At 41.6% G+C, this 22,558-nt stretch overlaps 1 protein-coding gene across 3 annotated transcripts; it reads right to left on the bottom strand.

The window, feature by feature from the left end:
* Window positions 1–6,284: 6,284 nt before the first annotated feature.
* Window positions 6,285–21,495, bottom strand: NUS1 (NUS1 dehydrodolichyl diphosphate synthase subunit). 3 transcript variants are annotated; one of them, XM_086745162.1, is made up of 5 exons: window positions 20,850–21,485; window positions 13,586–13,708; window positions 11,473–11,625; window positions 7,239–7,338; window positions 6,285–6,517 (listed from the first exon to the last, which is right to left on the bottom strand). In XM_086745162.1, the coding sequence occupies exons 1-5, from the start codon at window positions 21,253–21,255 to the stop codon at window positions 6,427–6,429; spliced, it is 873 nt and encodes a 290-aa protein (XP_086601288.1). In that variant the 5' UTR covers window positions 21,256–21,485; the 3' UTR covers window positions 6,285–6,426. The 3 variants fall into 3 exon arrangements, 1 of the variants encoding a protein (XP_086601288.1); XR_015258187.1 differs by lacking the exon at window positions 6,285–6,517 and adding an exon at window positions 9,025–9,201 and having other exon boundaries at window positions 20,850–21,495; XR_015258188.1 differs by lacking the exon at window positions 6,285–6,517 and adding an exon at window positions 9,063–9,201 and having other exon boundaries at window positions 20,850–21,495.
* Between the last annotated feature and the right edge of the window lie 1,063 nt (window positions 21,496–22,558).

The following is a 22,558-nucleotide window of genomic DNA, read 5'->3' as shown; positions in this document are numbered from 1 at the left end:
TTCTTTCAGCAGCACTGTACTGCCAAGAACTGGGGCCAGCCCAGTACTTAACTCTGTAGAAGATACTGTTATTTCTGTCATGCTAATGTGTCCTCCTGGGATCCTGACTGATTCCAACAGCGCGACTGCTCCATTGGGATAGAAAGAGGAGATTTTATTTGGAATTCAACTCTAAATATTGTAAATCGCAGAAGGATGCATGACATCAGTTTAACGAAAACGTCCTCGCACTGCCAGATTTAGAGGGCCCCTCTGAAATGACATTTTCAGATACCTTTGTGTTCGCCAAAAAATACTAGGCACCCTGCCAAGAGAGTGGCAACTTTTGCAGCATTATAGAATACAAAGTCTAATGGAAAGCTTTTAATTTTGAGAGCTGACTCGGAGAGAAATTTTCCTTTAAAATTACAACAAACACCTGCAGCCAAGGAGTAAGACAAGTGTTTTGTTTCAGTTTATCAGCTACTGGGCTTCTACTGTTTGCAATGTGAACTGTATTACAAAACTGTTGTACTAGTCATGTTTAGTTCAATTAAGCATGCCCCTAGAAATACGTTTCCTAGATGATCAATCCATTAGGGTCTTCTGCTGTGGGGTTTTTTGGGGGAGGATGCAGTATTTTGTGTAGAGAACAACAGTACTGAAAGCTGACTGGCTGCACACGGTGGGAGGACACGTGCTGCGCGCAAGCAGCAAGGCTTGTTGAGGAGATGAAAGAGCCCTGGCTTGGGATCGTATTCAGCCAGCTAGATAGCACAGCAAAAATCTCAAGGCGAACAGTTTCATTAAACATTAATTTGTGAAGCGCTTCAAAGTTAAGGTCGAGGCATGCTTCTGTATAATGCATGAATATTATTCATCATCCAAAAAAGTTGTTTTGGATGCAATTAAGGAATAATCCTATGGCTCTCAGCAGTGATTCAATGGAACTCATGGAGGTCTTGCATCATTTAACACAGACAAACATACAGCAGAAGAAGGGCTTAAAAGTTTCTCTCCCTTTTCATTTGGCAGATCTAAGGGGGAAAAAACTGTGTAGGGGTTTAAAGCATGGCCTTTGATTCATTTGCTTTAGCATTTAAAGCTTATCAAAGTAGCTTAGCTCCTAGAAGACATCTAAAAGTTGTTTACAGTCATTCATGGTGTGGTGAAAATTGGACAAATGGTAACCTTCACAGCAAGACTAGTTGGAAAGTTTTGCATAGGATGGACTACAATTCAGCCAGTTCATTCCTCGCTCCTGAGCCGAAGCTGCTGCTGTTGCATTAAATGCTTGGGACCAGCAATGAGAACCTCTTTCCAAGAAAGTGCCCAGCAAGCAGAGCTCTGGGAGGGCTGCACCCCTGGGGAGGATGGCAGCGTGGAAGCCAGCATGCTGAAGCAGAGTGCCTGTCCCAGTGTCCCCAGCGCTCCTCCTGCCAAAGGTGCTGGCCAGGCGGCACAATCCCTGCTGGCAACGCGGGGCAAAGCCATCCTGCAAGGCAGCTGGTCCATTGGGATCAGCAGACAGCGGCTAAATTGATTTGCACATACCCGTCAGTTTTGATAGGTATGCCTACCTTTCAGTGCCAATGAATAAACACAGTTAATGGTGCAACATTAATTTAACTGTAAACACAAAAAATGTTTAATCTATTCCTAAAAGATCCTTTTAAAAAAAACCCAAACTCTGGGGACTATTCAGAGCGGTTATGATTTCACACACAAGCTGAATTCACAAAACATACAGGAAATCCAACCAACAGGTAATTTTTTTCTTTTAATTGTTGTGAAGTACTTTAGAAAGCACTTACAGATATAAGCGTGTAAGAATATACTTCCCTCCAAAAAGAATGACCTTTCCTTTACATTCTACTTGCTTACCAGTCTTCACTCAATGCAGCACACTATGCTGTACAGTTGCTTAATGCACATTTGTGACAAGAAGTCCTAAAAATCACTGTAATTTCAAGAATTGCTTTGTAGGCATATTTCCTGTAACAGCTGTATTAGTGACCATGTCCCCAAGTTCTCTGCTGCACAGCAACTATTTCAGAACCTCATCTAGTTCCTTTACTAGACGGCACAACACTGGAAGGGGAAAAAGAAGAGGAAAGATGAATCATTTCAGAGAGTAGTAGTTACTGTGAACAGGGGCTCTCACTTACACTGTGGCAAGCGAAGACTAATTTTACACCATACAGTCAGCTCTGATATTCTTTGGTATTGAAATTACAGCAGCAAGCCACCTTCGCTGACTCTATTAAAAACCAGCTGAGGTGAGAGAGCCCAGCAGCACCATACCTAACACTGCTCTAGAGCAAGCTCAGTTTGGAAACTACTGTTCACCTTTACAGGGAAGTTGTACTTGTGCAAGTAGTAACTAAAAAATGCCCGTGAGACATGCAAACAGCTTTTCAGTAGTCAGTTTAATGCCAGCAAGCATGAAGCTAGGTGTAAGCCAATTTGGTGAAAAGCCATACAAGTTCCCCTGTATTTAGTGTCCACTGAGTTGCATAGTAACAAACTTTTGGTATCATCTAGCATATACCAGAGTGACCTTCAATAACATGGCAGTTTTCTTACCAGGAGCTTGCATATCTAAGGGACTAGAGAGCCAGCAGCACTGTGGAAGGAAGAAAGAAAAACCTGTGATAACAGACAACAAAGAATCACTATCACAAAATTACTGAGCAAAGAACAGTGTTTCTGTCAACTGTTGGGGTTTTGAGACCCAAGTGTTAATTTGCAAGCTTACTGAAAACTCACCACTCTCTGTGCCCAGCACGCTTTCACTGTTGTGAGCGGAGTGTGCCAATCAGTCGCAGTAGTGCTCCAACATCCATTGCTTTCCTCTAAAGCGTATGCGGTTGAAGTGAGCATGGACTTGCCACATGCTGGACTCTAGTCACAACAGACTATTGCCTGTAAACCCCCTTCTCTGTAAAATAACTTGTCTGCCTCTTGAGTTTTCCATTTCACAGCAGAGTCAAGGTTGGAAGGCACCCCTGGAGATGATGTAGTCCAACACCCATCCCTACACATCCAGTCAAGTTCTGAAGGGTGGAAACTCCACAACCTCTCTGGGCAACCTGCTCCACTGTTTGACCACCCTCACAGGAAAAGGTTTTTCTTATGTTTAAACAGATTTTCCTGTATTTCTATTAATTGCCTGTCAGCCTGCCACTAAGCAGCACTGAAGAGTCTGGCTGTTTTTACTCCCTGTCCATCATGTATTTGTACACGTTGATAAGGTCCCTCCTGAGCCTTCTCCTGGCTGAACAGTCCCAGCTCTCTCATTCTCTCCTCATACAACAGATGCTCCACTCCTTAACCATCATCATGGCCTTTTACTGGACCCAGCACTCCAGATGCGTCACCAGATCTGAGAAGAAACAATCACCGCCCTTGACGTGCTAGCAACATTCTTCCTACTGGGACCTGAGAGACTGTTGGCTGTCTTCGTAGGCTGGCTCATGGTCACGTTGTTACTCACCATGACTCCCAGTGCTTTTTCAAAACTTGCCTGAAAACTAGCTTCCCCTTTCAAAAGAGGTCATGCTCAGCATCCAGGCATCACTCAGATCATGGATGTTTCTTCCGCACCAAAGGAGAGTGCTGTCAGGAGGCCCAACCCAGCTCATGGTTCAGGACTGACTCAGCAGCAAGGAGAGGAAGCAAGCTTTTTAGTAGCCAGGAACAAGTTTAGCAAGTTCCCAGGACTATCAAATAAGTATTTTTACAGTAAATGTTTTACTATAAAAGCTTTCATAAGAGCTTCTAAGAAGCTGGAAGTAGCAGATAAAAAAAAAAAAAAGTCCAGTTTTTACAATAAAGAAAGAAACTTGAGAGCATAAAAGAGCATGCCCATTTGGAGTTCTCTACTTTCCAGAGCGATGTAGCAATGTAAGGCTACATCTCCCCAGACAAACCTGCAGAAGTATTCATGTATCACTATAGCCTGTAGAAAGATTATAGTCTTTTATTGATTTCTTGTTTTACAGATTCATATTTTACTTTCAATAATAAAGTTCAATAAATCAATTCCCTAATCATAAAAACTTGTTTTACACATTATGTACAGGTGCCCAGAGACTACAGCCACACAGCATGTCACAGCTATACCACAGACCTTCACACAGAACAAGCCTGGGAGAGGCACGAACTCCAATGACATACATTCAGAGATCAAGTTGTGGATATGCACAGTGCATTTGGCACAGCTCACTAAAGATTGCCCACATGAGGACAGTAAAACGATGCCAACTGACTGATAACGTGGATCAGTTCAACTACATTAATTTCAGGAGGGACACTTACTTCACAATTAAAATAGCCATCAGAAGAGATTTGATTAAATTGAATCAGATGCAGCTGAACTAATCATTTTAGTTTCATTAAGCATCCCTCTATAGACAAATCCTAGACCTTGAGATTTGACTCCAGTATAAAACAAGTCTTTTTAGCTGAGATATGCAGAAGTTTGAAGACTGAGGGAAGCTCAGGTATTAGAAGTATTCTTTGGCAGTTTGATACAAATATAAAAAATAGATTACTTTTGAGGACTAAACTAAGCTTTTCTCATTTTATATCTCTACTGCCAGCACCAGAACTGCTTCAGCGACACAGTAACACTTACATACGGTAACTTAAACACAATCTTATATTTCAATAAAACAAAATTCATATTACAGATAAACTTCCATACTCAAAATACCCTCCAACAGGCTATTGGCTCCCCACAAAAAAAAAGTTAAAATTAATATTCAGTGAGAAAACTTTCCTATTGCAATGACAGAACGCAGGAAACATTGCAGGACTGTTCATCTTCTCTGCAATACATGAACTGGCAAACACCAGAAACCAATCTGCAAAAGGCAGTCAACTGTACCCTGAGCATTCCAGCTCATATGGAATGTTATTTGATGTCAAAACCATTAATTGATTAAACATCCCTTTGTCTTTTATGAGATAAAGTAGACCACAGCTCTCTCCCATAACTGCCATCTGATCTTAATATGATAAAAAACTGCAGGTAAGAGTTTATGCAATCTGCTTTATAACAATACATCAAGCTACAACAGTTAAAATGCACTGTTTCACAAAGAAGCAGACATAAACTTAAAATCCAGAAATTCCCTTTTAGAAGCAGAAGTTTTCCCTTTTGTGACATGCCTATCCTGAAGGAGATAGAGCCAGACTCATTTTGAAGAGGTGGAAAAAAAAGCAAAAAGGAAACACTTCCAGAATGAAGTGTCCAAGAGTTCTACAGCCGGCAGGGCAAAAGGCTGCAATGTTAACGTTTGTCTCCAGTAACACAGCTCTAAAGATATTGCTTTGTCCAAAGGCTGCTATGAAGACTTCCAATTTCAAGTTACTTCCAACAATAGGAATGTCACTCAAATGGGACATTCCACAATGAAGACCATTTAGCTAGCGTATCTATTTAGTTATCTCAGTTTTGAGATACTGTAGTGCAGTTTTACTTCATCTTCTTTCTTGTCTACTGCAGGCTCCAATCCAAGCTTCTAATGCGCAGTTCAGAACACACCTAACAAAAGGCTTAAGCAGACTCCCCTGCTGAGTACACAAGCAGCCATAGAAGTGGACCATGTCCATTCTCAGATTTTTCAGCAAGTGATGCCAGAGCCTTAAGTCAGCTAGTCACCTCAGGTGAGAATTTTATAGGGAAAACAGGTATATAAACAATACATAGTACTGTTTATGGGAAAACAGACTTGATGCTATGAGAAGCTCCACTCAGGGCTGTAGAAATACTTCAATTTTACCTCAAAAAAAAAAAAAGAAAAAAGGAAAAAAAAAAAAGATGGATAGTGCTACAGACTGCCAAACAAGCTTCCATTACTTTTTATGGAATCTTCTCAGTATTCCTACAACTTGATACCTACTGCTGGCTTAGTCACCATAGCCAAGTAGCAGTCTCTATTCTCACAGTTAACAGAACCAATACTGACCCCTCCGAAATTCACATATTATGTAGTACATATATCTGAAGATAAATCAGGTGATTAGCTCCAAAATGACTGACCATGAAGACTTAAAAAGAAACAAGCTGACATGAGAGTTCCTCCTCGGATTTAAGGATTTTCAGGGTATAGGAACTCTTATTTATGTTGTCCTCTAGATTTCACAAGACTTAATTCTTGCATGTTCTTTTGGTTACTTAGACATGAAAGTGAGGGTAATTCAGCTTTGAACAGCTCTGCTTGCAGTAACTGTCTTTTTCATAAAGAAAAAACTGTGGATTTCCCCCTCCCCATAGATTCTCACGCATTCACACAGACTCTCTAGAAAGGTAAGACACTTTATTGAATCTGTTGATAAATTAAGAAAGGACTATGAACCAGACTTATGGGTCACAGGTGCTTGTAAACAGACATAAATTCCTTCCCACAGAAAGCCTGACTTAATGTGCTCAGCCAGAAGTCACTTTCCCCAGCGTTGCTCACAGGCTGCATAGTGATGGAGGGCAGAGAAAAAGTCTTCATAGCTGATGTTCAGGTGGGAAGGCAAAGAACTGAGAAAACAAGTCAGAAAAGTTAACGTAAGCTTTTATAAACACCACAATTCATATGGCCTTTCAGAAATATCACTATTTAAAACAAGCTATTGACTGAATAACCTTATGAAGTTGTTCTCAACACTGTTATAGTTAGTAGAGTTGAGTGAAACAAGTAGCTGTTAATATTTTGTCACCCTCTACATCAAAGCTTACCCATTACCATACATAGGGCACTTCAAATTAGTGAAAACGCTGGAGAAGCACAGGTCTGCACAGACATTTAAGTGCCCTATAAATGCTCTCAGATTTAAGAAATACTGCAACTCTAGTCAGTTCAGTTATTGCCAAATTGGAAAGTAATCCAGAGCCATGATCATCTTATACTATCTTATTTCCCTTATATCCTTAGTTTCCCTGATAGAAACCTGTAAGTCACTCAAAATTCACATAAGGAACACAGACAGAACTGGGATTGGACCACTGAGACTAAATGACAGGAGTTGTTCCTTAAATCTGAAGAGTAAAGCCTGCTCTTGCCTAATCATGGCTGAAGGAGCAACATTAAATGTCTGACAGGTTTCATTTAACAATCTTTAAATACTCTCAAATCAATCTCCAGACACCTCTGTTTAGGCAGATCTCCTCTTATGGCTATTTTCATAAAGTCAGTCACATAATGATTTGTTAAGTTAAATATTATTCCAGCCTGTTTCAATAGTATTTATAGACAACTCACATGATCTCTGTCAGTCTGATGTGCCACGGAAGGAATCCTAATGTGCTGTCCACAGGACCAAACTTCAAGACTAAATCAGGATCAGGAAATCCATTTGTACCTGTAAGAACAAGTTAAATTAGATTCTCAAATTCACCAGAAGTTTGGGGTTTTTTTTTGTTTTGGTTTTTTTTTTTTTCAGTTCTAAACCCTAAAGTATCTGCTTTTTCATTTAATGCTTTTTTTTTTTTTTAATGAAGTGAAGCTCCTGAGGACAAGTTAAGAATTAAGAGCCCAAGAGGACAGACTGGTCTTGCATCACCTGAACAGGACCAGTTGAGCAAAAGCTTAGGCAGCCACTGCAGGCCCAGCTGAACTGTTATTTTTATGTCGGGTAGTTTTCAAAGGCATGGTGAGGAACTGATAGGAACAGCTAACATTGTTTTGAATAACAGCAAACCTTAACACTGCTGTTTAAACTGACTTGATCTAGTTTTGTCTTGGCAAACTTTATTTTAGTAGCATAGAACATGCTGTACCCTGATCCACACTTACTACAGTCCTAACTCAACAACGTGGAGTTGCAGTCAAATGGAGCAAAAGGACTATGAACACAAAAGCTTCAGAAGGTTCCACTAAACAAATTGTTATCACAGACCACCAAGAAAACAAGTTGTAAAAAAATACCCTGTCAGGTGAACTGCCTCTTTCTCAGTACAGAGCTAGAAAGATGACTTTTACTATGAAATTTCAGACAAACTGTTGCAGGTGACATCTTTCTGGTTAGATGAGTGGCGAAGAGAAAGGCAATTTTTTTTTCCTGTTACTAAGTGGACAGCATGACCCATCCCAGGGCAGGACTAGATAACACTGAAGGACATCACTAGGTGCCCACACTCTTAGTACCCATACCTTAAAACCCCAGTCACTGTCATTCCACTAGAGAACATCCTATTGATCTTCTGAGGAGGAAGTAAATCAGTGGCCAAACGACACCGTCTCCCTTCCACACACTTCTGCCATGCCTGAGCTACTTCAGGCTAAAATTGACAGACAGGCAATAAGCTTAAAATGAACAATCTTAGTCTATCTTTCCCTGACAATTCTAGCAAGTTGATTAGGGTAACATATGAAAACCAGTACAGCACCCCAAGGGGACCCAAGAAGGTAAATTGTTCTTCATGCACCTACCTAGCTCATGAAAAGCATTCCAGCAGTCATAGCTCTACTTTGCTATAATGCTGCAATTAGTCATGACTATTGCATGCAATTTCTTGTTACTCCTTGCAGAAGTTAACTGCAAGAGTGCTCACACTGCATAATGCCTACCTTTAAAAGACTAAAAAAAATTTAATACTGCCTGCTTGCTCTGAAATTCAGATGTTATTTCTCAATTCTTTTCTTATTCAAGAAAAGAAATCAGACAAGAGCCTTTTACAAGTTTAACTTAAGTTGTAGAGGAACTTAACTTTGGGAATAACAGAACAGGAAACTAAGGTCCTATCAGATTTCACTCCACCCAGATTTTGAAACTGAAGCTGGAGATTTCAAAAAGTTCACATACTCACTCCCCACTGACTCATGTCAATAGTAATCCTTTTACCAGAGGTAAAGAAGCAATTTTTCCAAGCATGTGTATTTCGAAGTAAGGATGAAGTATTTAGAGTGTCCTGTGCCACAGTCCAAATCTTAAGTTAAGGAAATCTCAATCTCAAAGTTAAGGAAAAAATTATAAAGCAAAAGCCACTTATGTGTTCAGAAGCTATCATGTTAGTATGCAAGAGCTTGGCAGGGAAGCAGTGAATACTTAGAAGTGGGAACTCTGGAGGAAGTGGACAGCTTTACTCATCAGCTGATTTCAGTAGCTGAGCACTCCTCAGCTGGCCAGTTCAGCAGCAGGATCTTCAACACTGCAATGGCTTTTCAAACAGGAAAAGACCTTCAGAGAGCCCAGTTAATGCTAATATTTCCTTCTGGTTCCTATCTGAAGGAAAATGAAAATGCACACTGTAGTATTACTGTCAGAACAGCCTATTCAAAATAGTACTGTACTTTCCACTCTGCATCCATTTCACTACCTAAGCATATCAACCCTACAGAAAGTTTACATACAGAAGCTCCCTCAGAACAGCTTGAGTTACAGCAGTCTTCAAGTTTAGCACATACAAGGCAGAAGGATTTTGGAGCAGACTTAAAAAAAAAAAAGAAGGCCAAAACACTTGGACACTCAAGGGACAGGAATCTGGCAACATCCCTTCTAGGTCAGGAGCACCGTGAGGGGGACATGAAGAATTTGTAGAGCTGACAGCACTACCCTTCTCTTTTCCACATAGATATTATAGGGCAACTTGAATAGCCTTAATTTACAGTCATGTTCTTTACTGGGAAGGCAGACGGCAAGTAGAGACAATATTATAATGCAGCTGACACCTACTTTTCTGAGAACAAGCTGGTTAGCTGAGGCATTGCTCAGAAGAAAGTACTCTTACACTGAAGAAAACTCAAGCTGTAAGAATTAAAGCATGCCTAGATTAAGAACCAGAAAAGCCACACAACAAGCTAGAACCATGTCATTTTAGGACCAGACTTCAATAACTGCATCTTAAATATGAACAGAAAATGTAAAAAATACATTACCAGGTATTTAAATCAAAATGTGAAAAACCAGAAACTTACAGAAGTCATCATGAACACAAGCCCTAAAAATACAGCTACTCAAGTACTGCTTTTCAGAACTCACTCTCAACTTAGATCAGTAACTCACAGATGTTTACATTCAACACCTTTCCGTTAAGGATGCAAAGAAACTAAATTTGTCTACAACTAAAGTGAGTGGTTTCATAAGCTGCTGCTAAATAAGTAATGAAAATAGTTTTTCACCTCCAACTGTCCTAAACATTAAAATCAAGCAAATTAATAAGCAGGACTAGTTACAGATACTATCCTTAGTTATTAGCCACATAAGTTAAGCAGTCTGTTTTCAAAGTTTACAGTTCTGACAGATTAAAAGTCTAGGAGATTTCTCTCTCTATGCTCAGCTTGCATGCATTACTTGAAAAACGAATCTGATCAATTTTTAGACTGGACCTAATACTTTTAACATATCCAGACACTTAAGTGCACAGACAGAAGATCATGAACAAGTGTTTGAGAAGCTCCAGTTAAGCATCACTGGCCAAAATACATACATGGGTATCAACTGTCACTAGTTCTTCACAAAACGAGTGACTGTTAAAGAAGCAATTATTAATTTCCTTAAATTGCCTTTGAGGTATAACAGGATAGATGTCTAAGTTACTTCTTCAGGTGCCTTATTAAATACATTTAATAACTCTGTTACACTGTGAAGCCTCCATGCAGCATGCTGACAACAGGGATAGAATTCAGTTTGAAATTAAGATTAAAGTGTCCAAACTGCCACATCTGCAGAGCAATTCAGTTGACCACTCATTTGAAAAAAGTCATTCTAAAGTCCAATTAATGGGAGCCACAATAATGTGCCTGCAGACATCCAAGTTGAAGTGTGCAATCTGAAACCTGAACCCTGCCAAGCTAATTACAGCTGCAATTAACATGCATGGATCACCTAGGAAACCTGAGCATCTATTACAGCTCCATAACACCACTGAGGAAGTAGAGAGGCTTGTTCTAAACGAATTCTCCCAGACACGAGGTTAGGGCAGCCCTGTCCTTTCCATAGCTATTGCGTGTAGCCATGCACCTCAGTGCAGAGCCAGTAATCTGCATGAATTAGTAATGAAGACAACTAGACTAGCGTGAGTTATACAGCAGCAAAAGATCAGCACATGCTCTATCATTTGCACTCACGGTGACAGTTAGGCAGCAGTAACAGCTTTAATTGCTCTAACTACAGCTGGAAAAGACTGCCCATACCCAAGTTTGCAGCATGCTAACTTGCAAGAAGTTAACCTAAGTTATAATAGTCTAGTTTCAGGTGATCCCAGTAGTACTTTTTCAGAAATCTCATTGCAGAACATCCCACAGAAGTTACATACTATGAAGAGCTGAGACTCTCCAATTTAGCTTAAGGTTTCATTTTTCTACTTAAAGAAAAAGCTCATAAAGGGAGTAAACCAGCAAGAAATTTTTAGCAGAAGCCTGAAAGCAACAATCATAACTTACTCTGACAAAGTATCAAGATGCATATATTCTAAGCAATAAATATACTAGAAATCAAATCTATTATGAATAGAGCACGCTTTCCCCTTCTCCCCACAGATCATGTCATACTTACTACTTAATAAGTTGTCTAACACATTCACATCCAGGTCTGTGTAAGTTCTTTGCTGCTGTGCTACCAACTGACAAAAGTTCTGAGCAGCTTTTACTATGTCTGCTTTTCCATCTTCTGGAGACAGCACCTTCAATGTAGATTGGCAATTTAAAACTGAAAGTACAAAACACAGTTTAAAAGCAACAGAAATATAGCTGTTCTGAATGTGCTTTAGATATTCACAGGACATGACTGAAAGTAACTTTCAGCAGTTTACTTCATATATTATACAACTAGTCATAGATACACCTCATCCATCTCTTAACAGAACTGGGTAACAGTCTTCTGGATTTGCTATATTACTAAAACATGAGTTTAAAGTAACTATTTTGAGGAGTCTTGTGAAAAGTGGTTTAATTAATGTCAGCCTTGAAATATTGAGTCTTTCAGGGAATTTGCATTGGTTCTTATGCTGTCAGGCAAAGCAGTGAGGAAGGTGCCTAGATAGTAACTTAGGGGCTGGTAAGCAATGCAGGAAAACTTGCAGTTCAGGGAAAGGAAAAAAGATTTAATTACTACCTTTAACAGAGGAAGGTATTTTAACAGCTGCTGTGGACATTCATGTGACACAATGATTAAGCTGGGACCCTCGAATACGATCACAGGATCTTTCAGTGGCACTTAAATTGATGCAAGAGTTACAATATTGATCTAAGATTGCTACAGAGAAGCTAGTACTAGAATTCACCCATTAAAGTGTAATTATGTCTGTGACTTAAGAGGACATTTCACAAATCTTATCTACAGTACTTTAAGGTAAGAGTATTCTCACACTACATGACTTGCATCGTTGTCAGTTCTAATAAGGTACTTAAGAGGTAAACTTACCATGGAAGCCAAAGGCTACAGATAGCATACTAAACGCTGCTTGAAATAACTGGGTAAATATTACTGTGTGGACACAGACTTACACAGAACTTACAATAGTTATAACCAGACACTTAAAAATAACATTTCTTAAAACTGCAGAACCTGACTGCAAAGGACCACAGAATACAGTCAGAAGACTCATAAGAACACTTAAACCTCAGTTAGTCTATCCAAAGCCACCACAATGAAAATAATTGTTCCTTGACAGCCTTTGATTTGTCATATGTCCTACATTTAGAATATTTCTCTAACAGTATTCATAAATGTAACACACGTCATTTTGCTTCTCAGAAGTAGTGAAAAATTGTGGTTTAATATTATAAACCGGACAGATGTCAGCTGGTTCAGTATGAAGTATGAAGCATCTGATTTAACTATGGAGCCTTCTAAGCAAGAATGAAAAATTCTAAGAGAACAGAAAACACCTGCTTTTCATAGTTTCCAGCACTAAAGTTTCCTGAGACTTGAATGCACTCTTTCAGTCAGCAAGTCTGACCAGTCTTTCAGTAGTTCATTTTGTGTGGACATAAATATCCCTATTTAGGTTAAGTGCAGCTGAATATGCTAAAGTTTGAGACATTAACAGCCTGTCTACCCTGGTTTTTGCTGGTTATTTCAACCTTCACAGGAATAAAGAAAAGTAACATGAAACTTGGGTGTTTCCATGTAAATACTAGCACCTTAGCCTAAGCTGCTTTTAAGGCAAGTTTATGCTACAACATTGGACTGCCATGACAACCTGCAGTTTTGCTCGTTCCCTTCTTCCTCCCCACTATGAGGTACAAGTTTGGAAAGATGGAAGCACACACATTGTTAACTTGACACCAGTTCCCTTGTACTTACTCCAGTGCTTTTTCAACTCTCTCAACAAAAGAATTCTCCTCACTGAAACGGTGGGAATTGAGCTACACTGATGCATTAAAGGGGTCATGGCACAACAGTCAGGCTAAATTCAGATCACCCAGTAACGATCACTATGGGAAGGAGAGCACAACACTTCGCTATTAGCTAAGAACAAATAAGCATAATGAAAGTTTAATACTAGCCCAGGAAGGTTGCACATGTTCTGATAATCAGCACTCAGTGAAGGAAAAGATCACTGTACACAGGAATGTCTTCACGTTATAAGCTATAAGTTATAAGAGTTATAACCTATATACAGCTATTTAGAGTCTTACCAATCCCACTTCGCAATTCATCTTACCTTGATCAGCTTTGTCTTGATTTGCAAATTCCACAGTGTACTTGGAGCAGTCTAGTCCTAAGAGTTCTTGCTGCTGTTTTAAAATTTCATCCATCAATCTTGAATTATTCCTCTTGAAAATACCTTTAAAAAAAAAAAGGTTACATGTACATGTCAGTCAACTCCTATAAGGAGTGTGACATAAAACAAATCTGATACTAGGCAGTAAGAAAAAAGAATCATGTAGTTAGTACTGGTTTCAAACTGGAGTTCACAAATACGTTAAGAATCCAAAACAAATGCTACTGCACGTGACTAATTTCAGTGACCTTGAAAAGGCAACTCATGTGCTTTTGTTCCTCTTTCACTCAGCCTAGTTTAAATAGCAAGCTGCAGTTGCGTAAGAGATAGTTTAAGAGTTATTTTATTGTCCTTAGCACGCTAGCAACAGTCTGAGACAGTAACACCCTACCAGCACAGAATCACCAAGTCAGATTCACACCAAGTTTCTTTAGTGCCCAGGCTGCTGCAGATTTGCAGCTTAAGTCCGCTACCACTTATGCCACACCGCTAAGGCTGCAGGCTAACAAAGCACATCACCACAAAGCAAAAGCCAGAAGACTAAATCAGTGCATGAAGCCACAGTCCACTCTTATGCTACGACCAATGTCATGGATTTCCTAATAAGAGGATTTCACAAGCTGCATGTTCCGAGGAGTTAATGCAGTCCCCAAGGCCTTTTTACACTTACACGTTTATGGTAGATATATTTTGAGTGCAGGAGATTACAAAGACTTGCTCAACCAAACATGCTTTAGTTCTGAAATAAATTCTAGCTCTTGAGAGACACAACGCAACTGTTTCTAACTAAAAGCCACTGTAGAAACTAAGAGTTACAGCTTATGTATTTACAATGCAAAAGTGTGGTTAGGCATATTTACATGGGAACTGACAATGCTTTTATCACATTGTATTCAGGGGTTGTTACTAAGAGCCTAAGTTTCATTCAGATTCTATGGATTTTATATCAAGCACTTCTGTTGACGAGTCTAAAAATGCCCACATAATAATCTTACAAGAAACACTGAACTTGTATACCATTTTATTATCAGGCTTACATTATCTCAAAAAAAACATTTGTCTAGAAGGCTTGTTTTTTAAACCTTTTAAAATATATCCAAGTTAGTTCTGGAAGATGCTGTTACTACATTTATTGTGTATAAGTTAGCAAACAAGAGCGCATGAGTAGACCAGCTCACTAACAGAATGCAAGTGTTCCTTGGCAGCGAAGCTTAAGTCTTCATTTAATGCTATCTTCCAATTTTGTTCAGTCTTCCACATAAGTTGAAAGCAAGTCCATAATATGATTTTAACATTATAGAAAGTTAATGTTTGACAATAGGCCTAATAAGTTTTAGCAATACAACTGCTGTTTGCTGTTAAGTGGGGAAAATTTCAGCCCTACTACTGTTTTCAATATGGAACACAAACATGAAATTGTCACTATTATTTCTCATTAGAAGTAATATTTGGTTTTGAAGAGCGGAAACAGTTTTCTTCAGTCAGAACTCCGGAGTTTTTGCAAGCTGGTGCAAATGTGTATATTCCAGCAAAGCCGCAAACTTGCTATTGATCATTAGTTCCCATTAGAGCTAAGGCAAACCAGAAGTGTTTTAGTCCTCCATTACACAGGTCTTTTCCAGCTCACTTGCTTTTTGCTCAGGTTTTACAATAGTTACAAGCCATGCCCCTTTGCAGAAAACTAAGGTGTTTCAGCATTTTAGGGTTAGAGACTGACAAATGCAGTTTGCAATTTAAAGAGGCTCAGAGTTCAGCAGAAGCAAGGCTCAGAAGTTACAAGAACTGCTAACTGGAGGGGAACAACTGGCACAGAGAAACACCAGATGGTGTCAATCATTTGTTTGTCCAGCTAGACTACCATAGGCACCACCTGTTGATGCCTTGGTAGCATCTCAAAGTTCAGCATTCTCACTTGCCCTGCTTTTTAAAGCAGGTAAAATACAGAATAAGAGTCAGCTCTTCCATTCAAGGGAACGCCTTCACTGAAGTTAAGCCCAGGAAAGAATACATTTCCACAGCATTTCAGTTATTTGCTTTTTCTCAACTCCCTTCCAGTGTCAACAAGGGAAGAGTCATAAGGTAACAAAAGTCTGTTCAAAGCATCAAAGTATTAACAGTTTGAGAAACATCTAATCGTAACTCAATTCAAATCATGTGCATGCAAGAAACTATTTTAACAGATGAACAACTTGTGCCTACATCCTCGTGTAGGAATCGTGCTGGTTGATAATGGCAGAAAGCAGGGTTTGAGTCACTACACCAGACCTCACAGGATACGAAAAGGTAGAAAAAACCCTATTAAGATTGTCTATGCCAAGAGCCTAGGAAAAAAATACCATCCAAGTTTGGAAGTGGCTGAAGTCACTTAAGTTTCACCCACATTAAAGCCACAAACTAGCGCTAACCAAATAGGAAGAATTAAAATTAAAACTTATAATCTTGTAGGTGACCATTCCTCCCACATTTCTTCTTGGAGGGACATTCTGTACCAAGAGAACAAGAGCTCATCAGAAACTGAGAGAAGACACACGACTTTTATATTATCCATATCTATAAGGAGATTACCTTCTACGGATTAGCCTTAGCCCTTTTAATAAATATGGTCTGAGGACTCCTCCCAACTCAATACCAGAATGCAGTTGTTGAATGTGAAGATGCACAGCAGATGCCACATGATATCAGTATCTCAGAAAAGTGTTCCAGTGACCCAAAACCACAACATATTTATCTCCCCCAGTGATGTGAACACACTGAACACCCAGAAAGTTTTATGGATTGACCAGATTGGCTAAATTACTAAGCAATTTGGAAGAGACTAAAAGCCTACATTTGGGGCTAATGAAACAATTTCTTTTGCCTACTGCAATACTCCACCCTTTCATAGAATTTCTAAGAGAAAACTGGTCAGAAGCAAAGCAGTTTGCTGGAAAGCTATACCTGGGATAAAGAAACTCAAGTTCTCAATACAGTCGTACTATTGGCTTTAAGAAACCTTCAATCTGAAGCATCTAATCAGGAGCCCAAAGTACTCAAACACCAAGATTCAGCAAGCTCCCAAAAAGCACTCTATACTTGTCCCAAACTCTTTCAGGAAAGCTTTATTGATGGACAGAAGTAACACTCAAGCAAGTTCTCTTGAGTGACAAAATAACTTTAGCAGAAGAAAGTGAAAGTATTTAACACTGGTCAAAGGCTTCTGCTCCTCTGAAGATATTTTAACTGCTAATATATAATTGCATAATCACTGCCTTCTGACTGCAAGAAGGCTGCATTATTTCATCAGAGATAAGGTCTTGACCAGCATGGCTGGATTTCTAGCAAGTAAGAGGACTGGCAATACAAAAGTCCACAGAAATAATCACTGATCAAAACTCTAAGGTGCGCACAGTAGCATTAAGTTTGTTACAGCTTTATCCTATCAATGACAATTGGGAGAATTAAAAGAGCCTCTAAACACCAGCGCAGTAAAAGCATGCCACCTTAGGCCTCCAAACCTGCTGGGGCAAGGGAGGAAATCTTAGTTTTCAGCACTGCAACTTACAGCACTGTGTATTTATTACAGTACAAGACAGTTACTTACATTATGGTCCTCTTGCTTTCTGCAAGGACCTTTTTACCCAGTTTTCTGGCATGCTGATCTTCGTGGATTCAGAGAAGACAGCCAAGTACCTGATCACGTTCCACAAGTATTATTCAATACATTTGTAACATACTGGTTTCTGTAATTGCCCATAAGAATCAGCATAACTCCAGCCAAGTTCCCCTTGTAGTTACTGGTGCAGCTGCTGTAACATACTAGTGTCAGCTGGGATGCAACTACTTATTTTGACATTGAAGTATACAGAAACAACCTTCTATTTAGTCATTTTGTTAAAAACATAGAAATTCACTACTATAAACAGCTTATCTGGCACTTCTATCATGATCTTCATGCTTCCCTCTCTTCCTATAGAAGGGGCAAGTAAGGACACATATTTAATTTAAGCCTTGTACAGGAAACTGACACAGTATTTCTTCCAGAAACTGCAACCATGGAAGATCACTCTTGTAATCAAAGTTTCCTGTTGCAATGAGAAGAATCTCAGTACTACAAATATGCAATGAAGGAAAAGGAAACAAATTGAAGTATACCTCACTACATCTAACACAGATTCAGAACACTTGTCGTGGTGTTTCCAGCATCAGTGGGCACAACATATCTTTGATAAGTCAACAGTTGGTACAATTGTATGAACACAGAACCTTAACTGAAGCAGCTCAGTAGACCAAAAGTAAGCCTCACCACCTGAGAAGATGAAAAAAGTGCACAGCATAATTAACATTCACCCTCTGCTACTGACAAGAGCAAGCTGTACTTAACTTCATTCACCTTCACAATACTAGTGTTACTGCTGAGGGTTCCAGACATTGCTTTGATTCAGAACTGGATTTCGCAACACTGCAACCTCCTGCTTAACTACAAGTTAATTTGGAAATGTGATATCGTCAGTCCATACCTCATAAGGAGCTTAGCACCAAAAGGAAAGCAATGTATCTGCTATTATCAGAAATAAGCATATACTCAAGCCATATGAACAGCAACATGCTCACTCTCCAAAACCAGTTTAAAAGGCTTAGCTGACAAGATGTTGTGGAAAAAGTGGTTGTGGCTGCTATCCCAGAAAACCCATTGAACACTCATGAAGAACATACATGTGTAGTGGCAGGCTATTCTCACTAACTCTGAAAGTTTGTCAAAACCCACTGATTTGAAGTGTTTCAGTTGCTCTGTGTTGTCTTGCCTTCTTCATTATGTTCCAACAAACTGGAACCCAATCTGGCCATTAAATTAGCATATTCTGGTATCAAAGGAATAACAGAAGAGCAAACTACTAAAAAGCCTTCTATCTTGATACTAAAGTCAAGAGGTTATAGCTATATTTTCAGATTTCAAAGGTGTTAGCAAAAACCTCTTAACACACAACTTCAGCATGAACGTAACAACACATGGAAACAGCAGCAAATAATCTCCAAGATTTTTTTTTCCTGAATTGCTAAAAAAGACAACTGTTCTGCAAGGTTATTTCAGCTACACTGCTTTTCAGAGGATGTAACCTTGTCATTTCTGGTCATCATATTTACAGTCTTGTAATAGTTATCTTAGATCTGACTGGATCTCAACACATGTACTGGAGAAGCAGAAATAGCTTCTCCACAATGAAGGCATCAGACACTTCAACAGCACTGGCTCCTCCCTGTCAGATAGGATCTCAGCGTCAGTGGCTACCTAAGCACTGGCTGGTGCCTTCTCCCTCCTCAGTGTTGAATGGCTGCACAGTGAGCAAGCTGAAAACCAAGATCACCAAGAAATATGACTGCCAGCTGTATCTGTTCCTCAATTCTGTTCTCATACATGTAATTGTACAAAGCAGGGATCTAAAAAGGAACTACGCATACACACATAACATATTAGGCAACACTGCAAATAGCTTGAGGTTTGACAGAAATTACAGATGCTGTACAATAAAATGCCTCTTCAGGCTACGAGGGAAACTCTCACTCCTGTTTGGCACTGATGTTTACTCTGCAGCATTTAACCTGGTTGAATGCTTTCCAACTTAAGAGTAAAAAGTATCAACATATACATGGCTTTTCAGATGGTACTGACTGTTTTCTGCATCCTTGATAAGTTATGCAAATATTTTATACCATTCCTTGACTTCCAAACAAGGAATATTTCTCCCACAGAAACACAACATAACCAAGATCCACAACAGCCCTGCACAGATGGCCAGTTTAAATTGCTAAATGACTGGTATTAAGCCAGTTTAAGTTTCTTAAAAAAAGATGCTAGAGAATTAAGTGAAAGCCAAGGCATTTGAGTCTTATATCACATAGAAAGGACTAGACATGAAAGAGAACTATTAATGGCAGTGGTTTAAAAAAAAATTATAAATGCCTATGCTCAGGGAAAGGCCTGCATACCTCAGATGCTTCTGCACACTTGACAGTAGATTCCACCTACTTACGTGGGATGCACTGTTGAGTTTTTCCCTGAAAGAGCACTAGAAGACAACTGTTACAGACTGTACCTCCAACCTGGCATAAATCTACAGAATTAAGCTAATGTTCATGATACCTCTAGACAGCCATCAGAAGTGGCTCAAAACAGTTCAATACTGGTCTCCTACAGTCTCACCATTGACAGCAAGAACACTGGAATCTTCAGCATGAAACTTTCTCCTCTGGAGAGGACAGAAACAGGACGCAGTCCATCTCATGTATTATTAGCCCTTCTGAGTTGATAGCTTATCTAGTCTTAGTTAGAGATTATCTCTCAACTGCTGGGTAGAAAGTTCACCTAAGAATATATTGAATATGGCTGGTTTCATCTCCTCAGTAGGAAAGGATAGGTATGAGGAAGACAGATTAGTTCCCTGATTATTCCACAGAACATTAAATCCAAACTCTGAGCTTATCTTTAAGGTACTCAGTGATGTGGAATCTATGTAGCTTACACCTCAGATCCAGTAATGAATAAAATCACATAGTACATACGAAAAACACCAGCTTGCACACACACTGGTTCAGAGTTAACTCAAACATCAAGTAGCACCAGCCCTTACACTAAATGCAGACCATGTAGTTTTGTTTACAGCACACAGGACACACATGCTTATGTTTAACTACCTTTCCATTCTGTCTCTTCACAAGAGAAAGAGTACATGAGAACAGATGGCTACTCTCATTCATCCACTTCTGGAAGTTCAGACATAGCTCAAACAGAGCTTACAAGAGCAGGCTGGCTAAAGCTCTTCCCTAATAGCCTGTACCGTGTATGGTCATGGATGCCAGATGCCAGTAGTTTCTGTCAGCCCACGGCTGGGGACAAGGCTCTAGAAAGGCCTCAGCAGCCAGGGTCGGGTCACCCTGACACAGGAGCTGGGGCAGGAGGGCACTCGGAGGATTCCCCGGGCTCACTAGAGCCAGGAGCTCCGCAGAGGCCAAAAAGCTCCAGGGGACGGGAAAGGAGCTGCTGACAGCGAGGCTGGCACCCGGTTTGGGAAGACCCCGGGAGAGGGAGCAGCCCCGGCCCCACGCCGGTGCCGCCGCGGGCCCAGGCGGCGCCAGCTTGCCCGGAGGCGCTCCCCAGGGCGGCCACCGCCCGGGCCGGGACTCGAGGCACATCCCCGGTACGACCTCCCCGCCCGCCATCCCCGCTCACCGTTGTGGTCGTAGACGCTGACGTAGGAGATGCCCACCGCCATGCACCACACCACCAGGCTGGCCATGTCCGCGTAGCTCGGCTCCTCCTCGGTGACCACCAGCCCCATGTGCACCGGCAGCTTCTGCAGGGCCCGCCCGTCCGACCGCCACCGCTGCCGGCCCTGTCCCGTAGCCCCCGGCCGCCGCCGCGCCACCCCCGCCTTACGGAAGGCGAAAGCCCCGGCGGCGGGGCCCAGGAGGGCGCAGGAGGCGGCGGCGGAGGCGGCGCGGCGCCAGAGCCAGGCGCGGGGCCCGGCGGTGGCGGCGCGGCCGCGCAGGCAGGCGAGGAGCGCGCGCTGCAGGCACAGCAGGGCGCGCAGCAGGGCGTGCAGCGCGCGCCACGCCAGCCCGCCCACCCCGCTCATGGGGGGCGCGCGGCGCGGGGCGGCGGCGCCGCCGCCAACCGACAGGAGCGCGCGGGGCAGCGGCGCCGGGGCTCGCGGGAGGGAGAGGAGCGGGGCTGAGGTGCCTCAGCCGCGGCGCGTCGCCTGCCTGGCCGCCGCCATCCCCTCACTGAGTCCGCGTCCCTCGCCCGGCAACCGCCGCCAGCGCGGCCATCTTCCTGCCGCCGCGCCTGATCTTTCACCTCTCACCCCGCCACACGCAAGGCGCCCGTTGGCCGCCAGGCAGGCTGCCGTCACTTCCGTCCGCGGAGCGCGAATGACGTGGCTCGGAGGGAAGGGACGAGGAGGGGAGGGGAGGGGAGGGGAGGACGGGAACGGCCCACGGGGAGTGGGCGGGGTCTTGGGGCGGGGCCGCGCCCCCTGGCGGCGGCCCCGCTTGTGGCTGGGGCGAAGTGGAGGAGGCTGGTCTCCGGTTAGCCTCCAGCGTCTGGGCTCTTCCTCGGGCCGGGCGGCAAGGCTGCCCAACTTTCCCGCCCTTTCAGGGGCTCATCCTAACCCTTCCTGTTCCCAGCCCCGTGCCTTGGTCTTCTTGGCTCCTATAGTGCCTGTAGTGCTCTGTTCATGGTGGCATTTGACACAGGAAAATCTGAATGCTATGGATCAGCCAGGCCTCATGGGTGTCTTTATTAAATATGTAACACCCTCAAGGCATGCTGCAAATACTCGCAGGGTGATTCTGCAGTGTGGCTATGGGAAACGGGGTAGTGTGGCCTTCGGACCCCCACTGAGCCTGCCCCTGTAGTGGCCAAGGCAGTGAGGCCTCAGGGGTGTGTGGCCTGTTTTGCAGTCTCCCACAAAGCCTGCAGTTCCCAGGTTTGGCAACTTCGTCTTGTAAGTGCCCGCAGATCCAAAGACACAAATCCCACTGCAGGCAAAAGCCAGAGCCAGAGCTAACGAGCTAGACCTGTGCCATCAGACAGATGTGTGGGCTGAAATGACACAGGGAGATATTTGAATGTATTCTATTTTAAGAATTCGCCAATATAAAATTAAATGAAAAATTCTGTGTCACAAAAGTATTTTTCTTGCTCAGAAAATAACTGCTTTCTAGACTTCTAATACATATTGACATTAGCCAGCAAAAATAACACAGTCAAACTGTGAGGATGGCTTGTGCTGTTCCATAAATATCTAAATCTTTAGCTACCAAAAATTTGAGTGGCTGATGATATGTTAAAAAGTTAAAATGTAAAGAAAAATGAACATAGATCTTTCTATTCCAGTTGTATATGTTAATGTGTTGGGTGCCTAAGAAACCAATTGC

Source organism: Chlamydotis macqueenii, chromosome 3 (genome assembly GCF_036417535.1).
Source record: "Chlamydotis macqueenii isolate bChlMac1 chromosome 3, bChlMac1.mat, whole genome shotgun sequence".
NCBI lineage: Eukaryota > Metazoa > Chordata > Aves > Otidiformes > Otididae > Chlamydotis > Chlamydotis macqueenii.
Note: the sequence above shows the minus strand (reverse complement) of the source record. Positions and strands in the feature narration are given on the sequence as shown.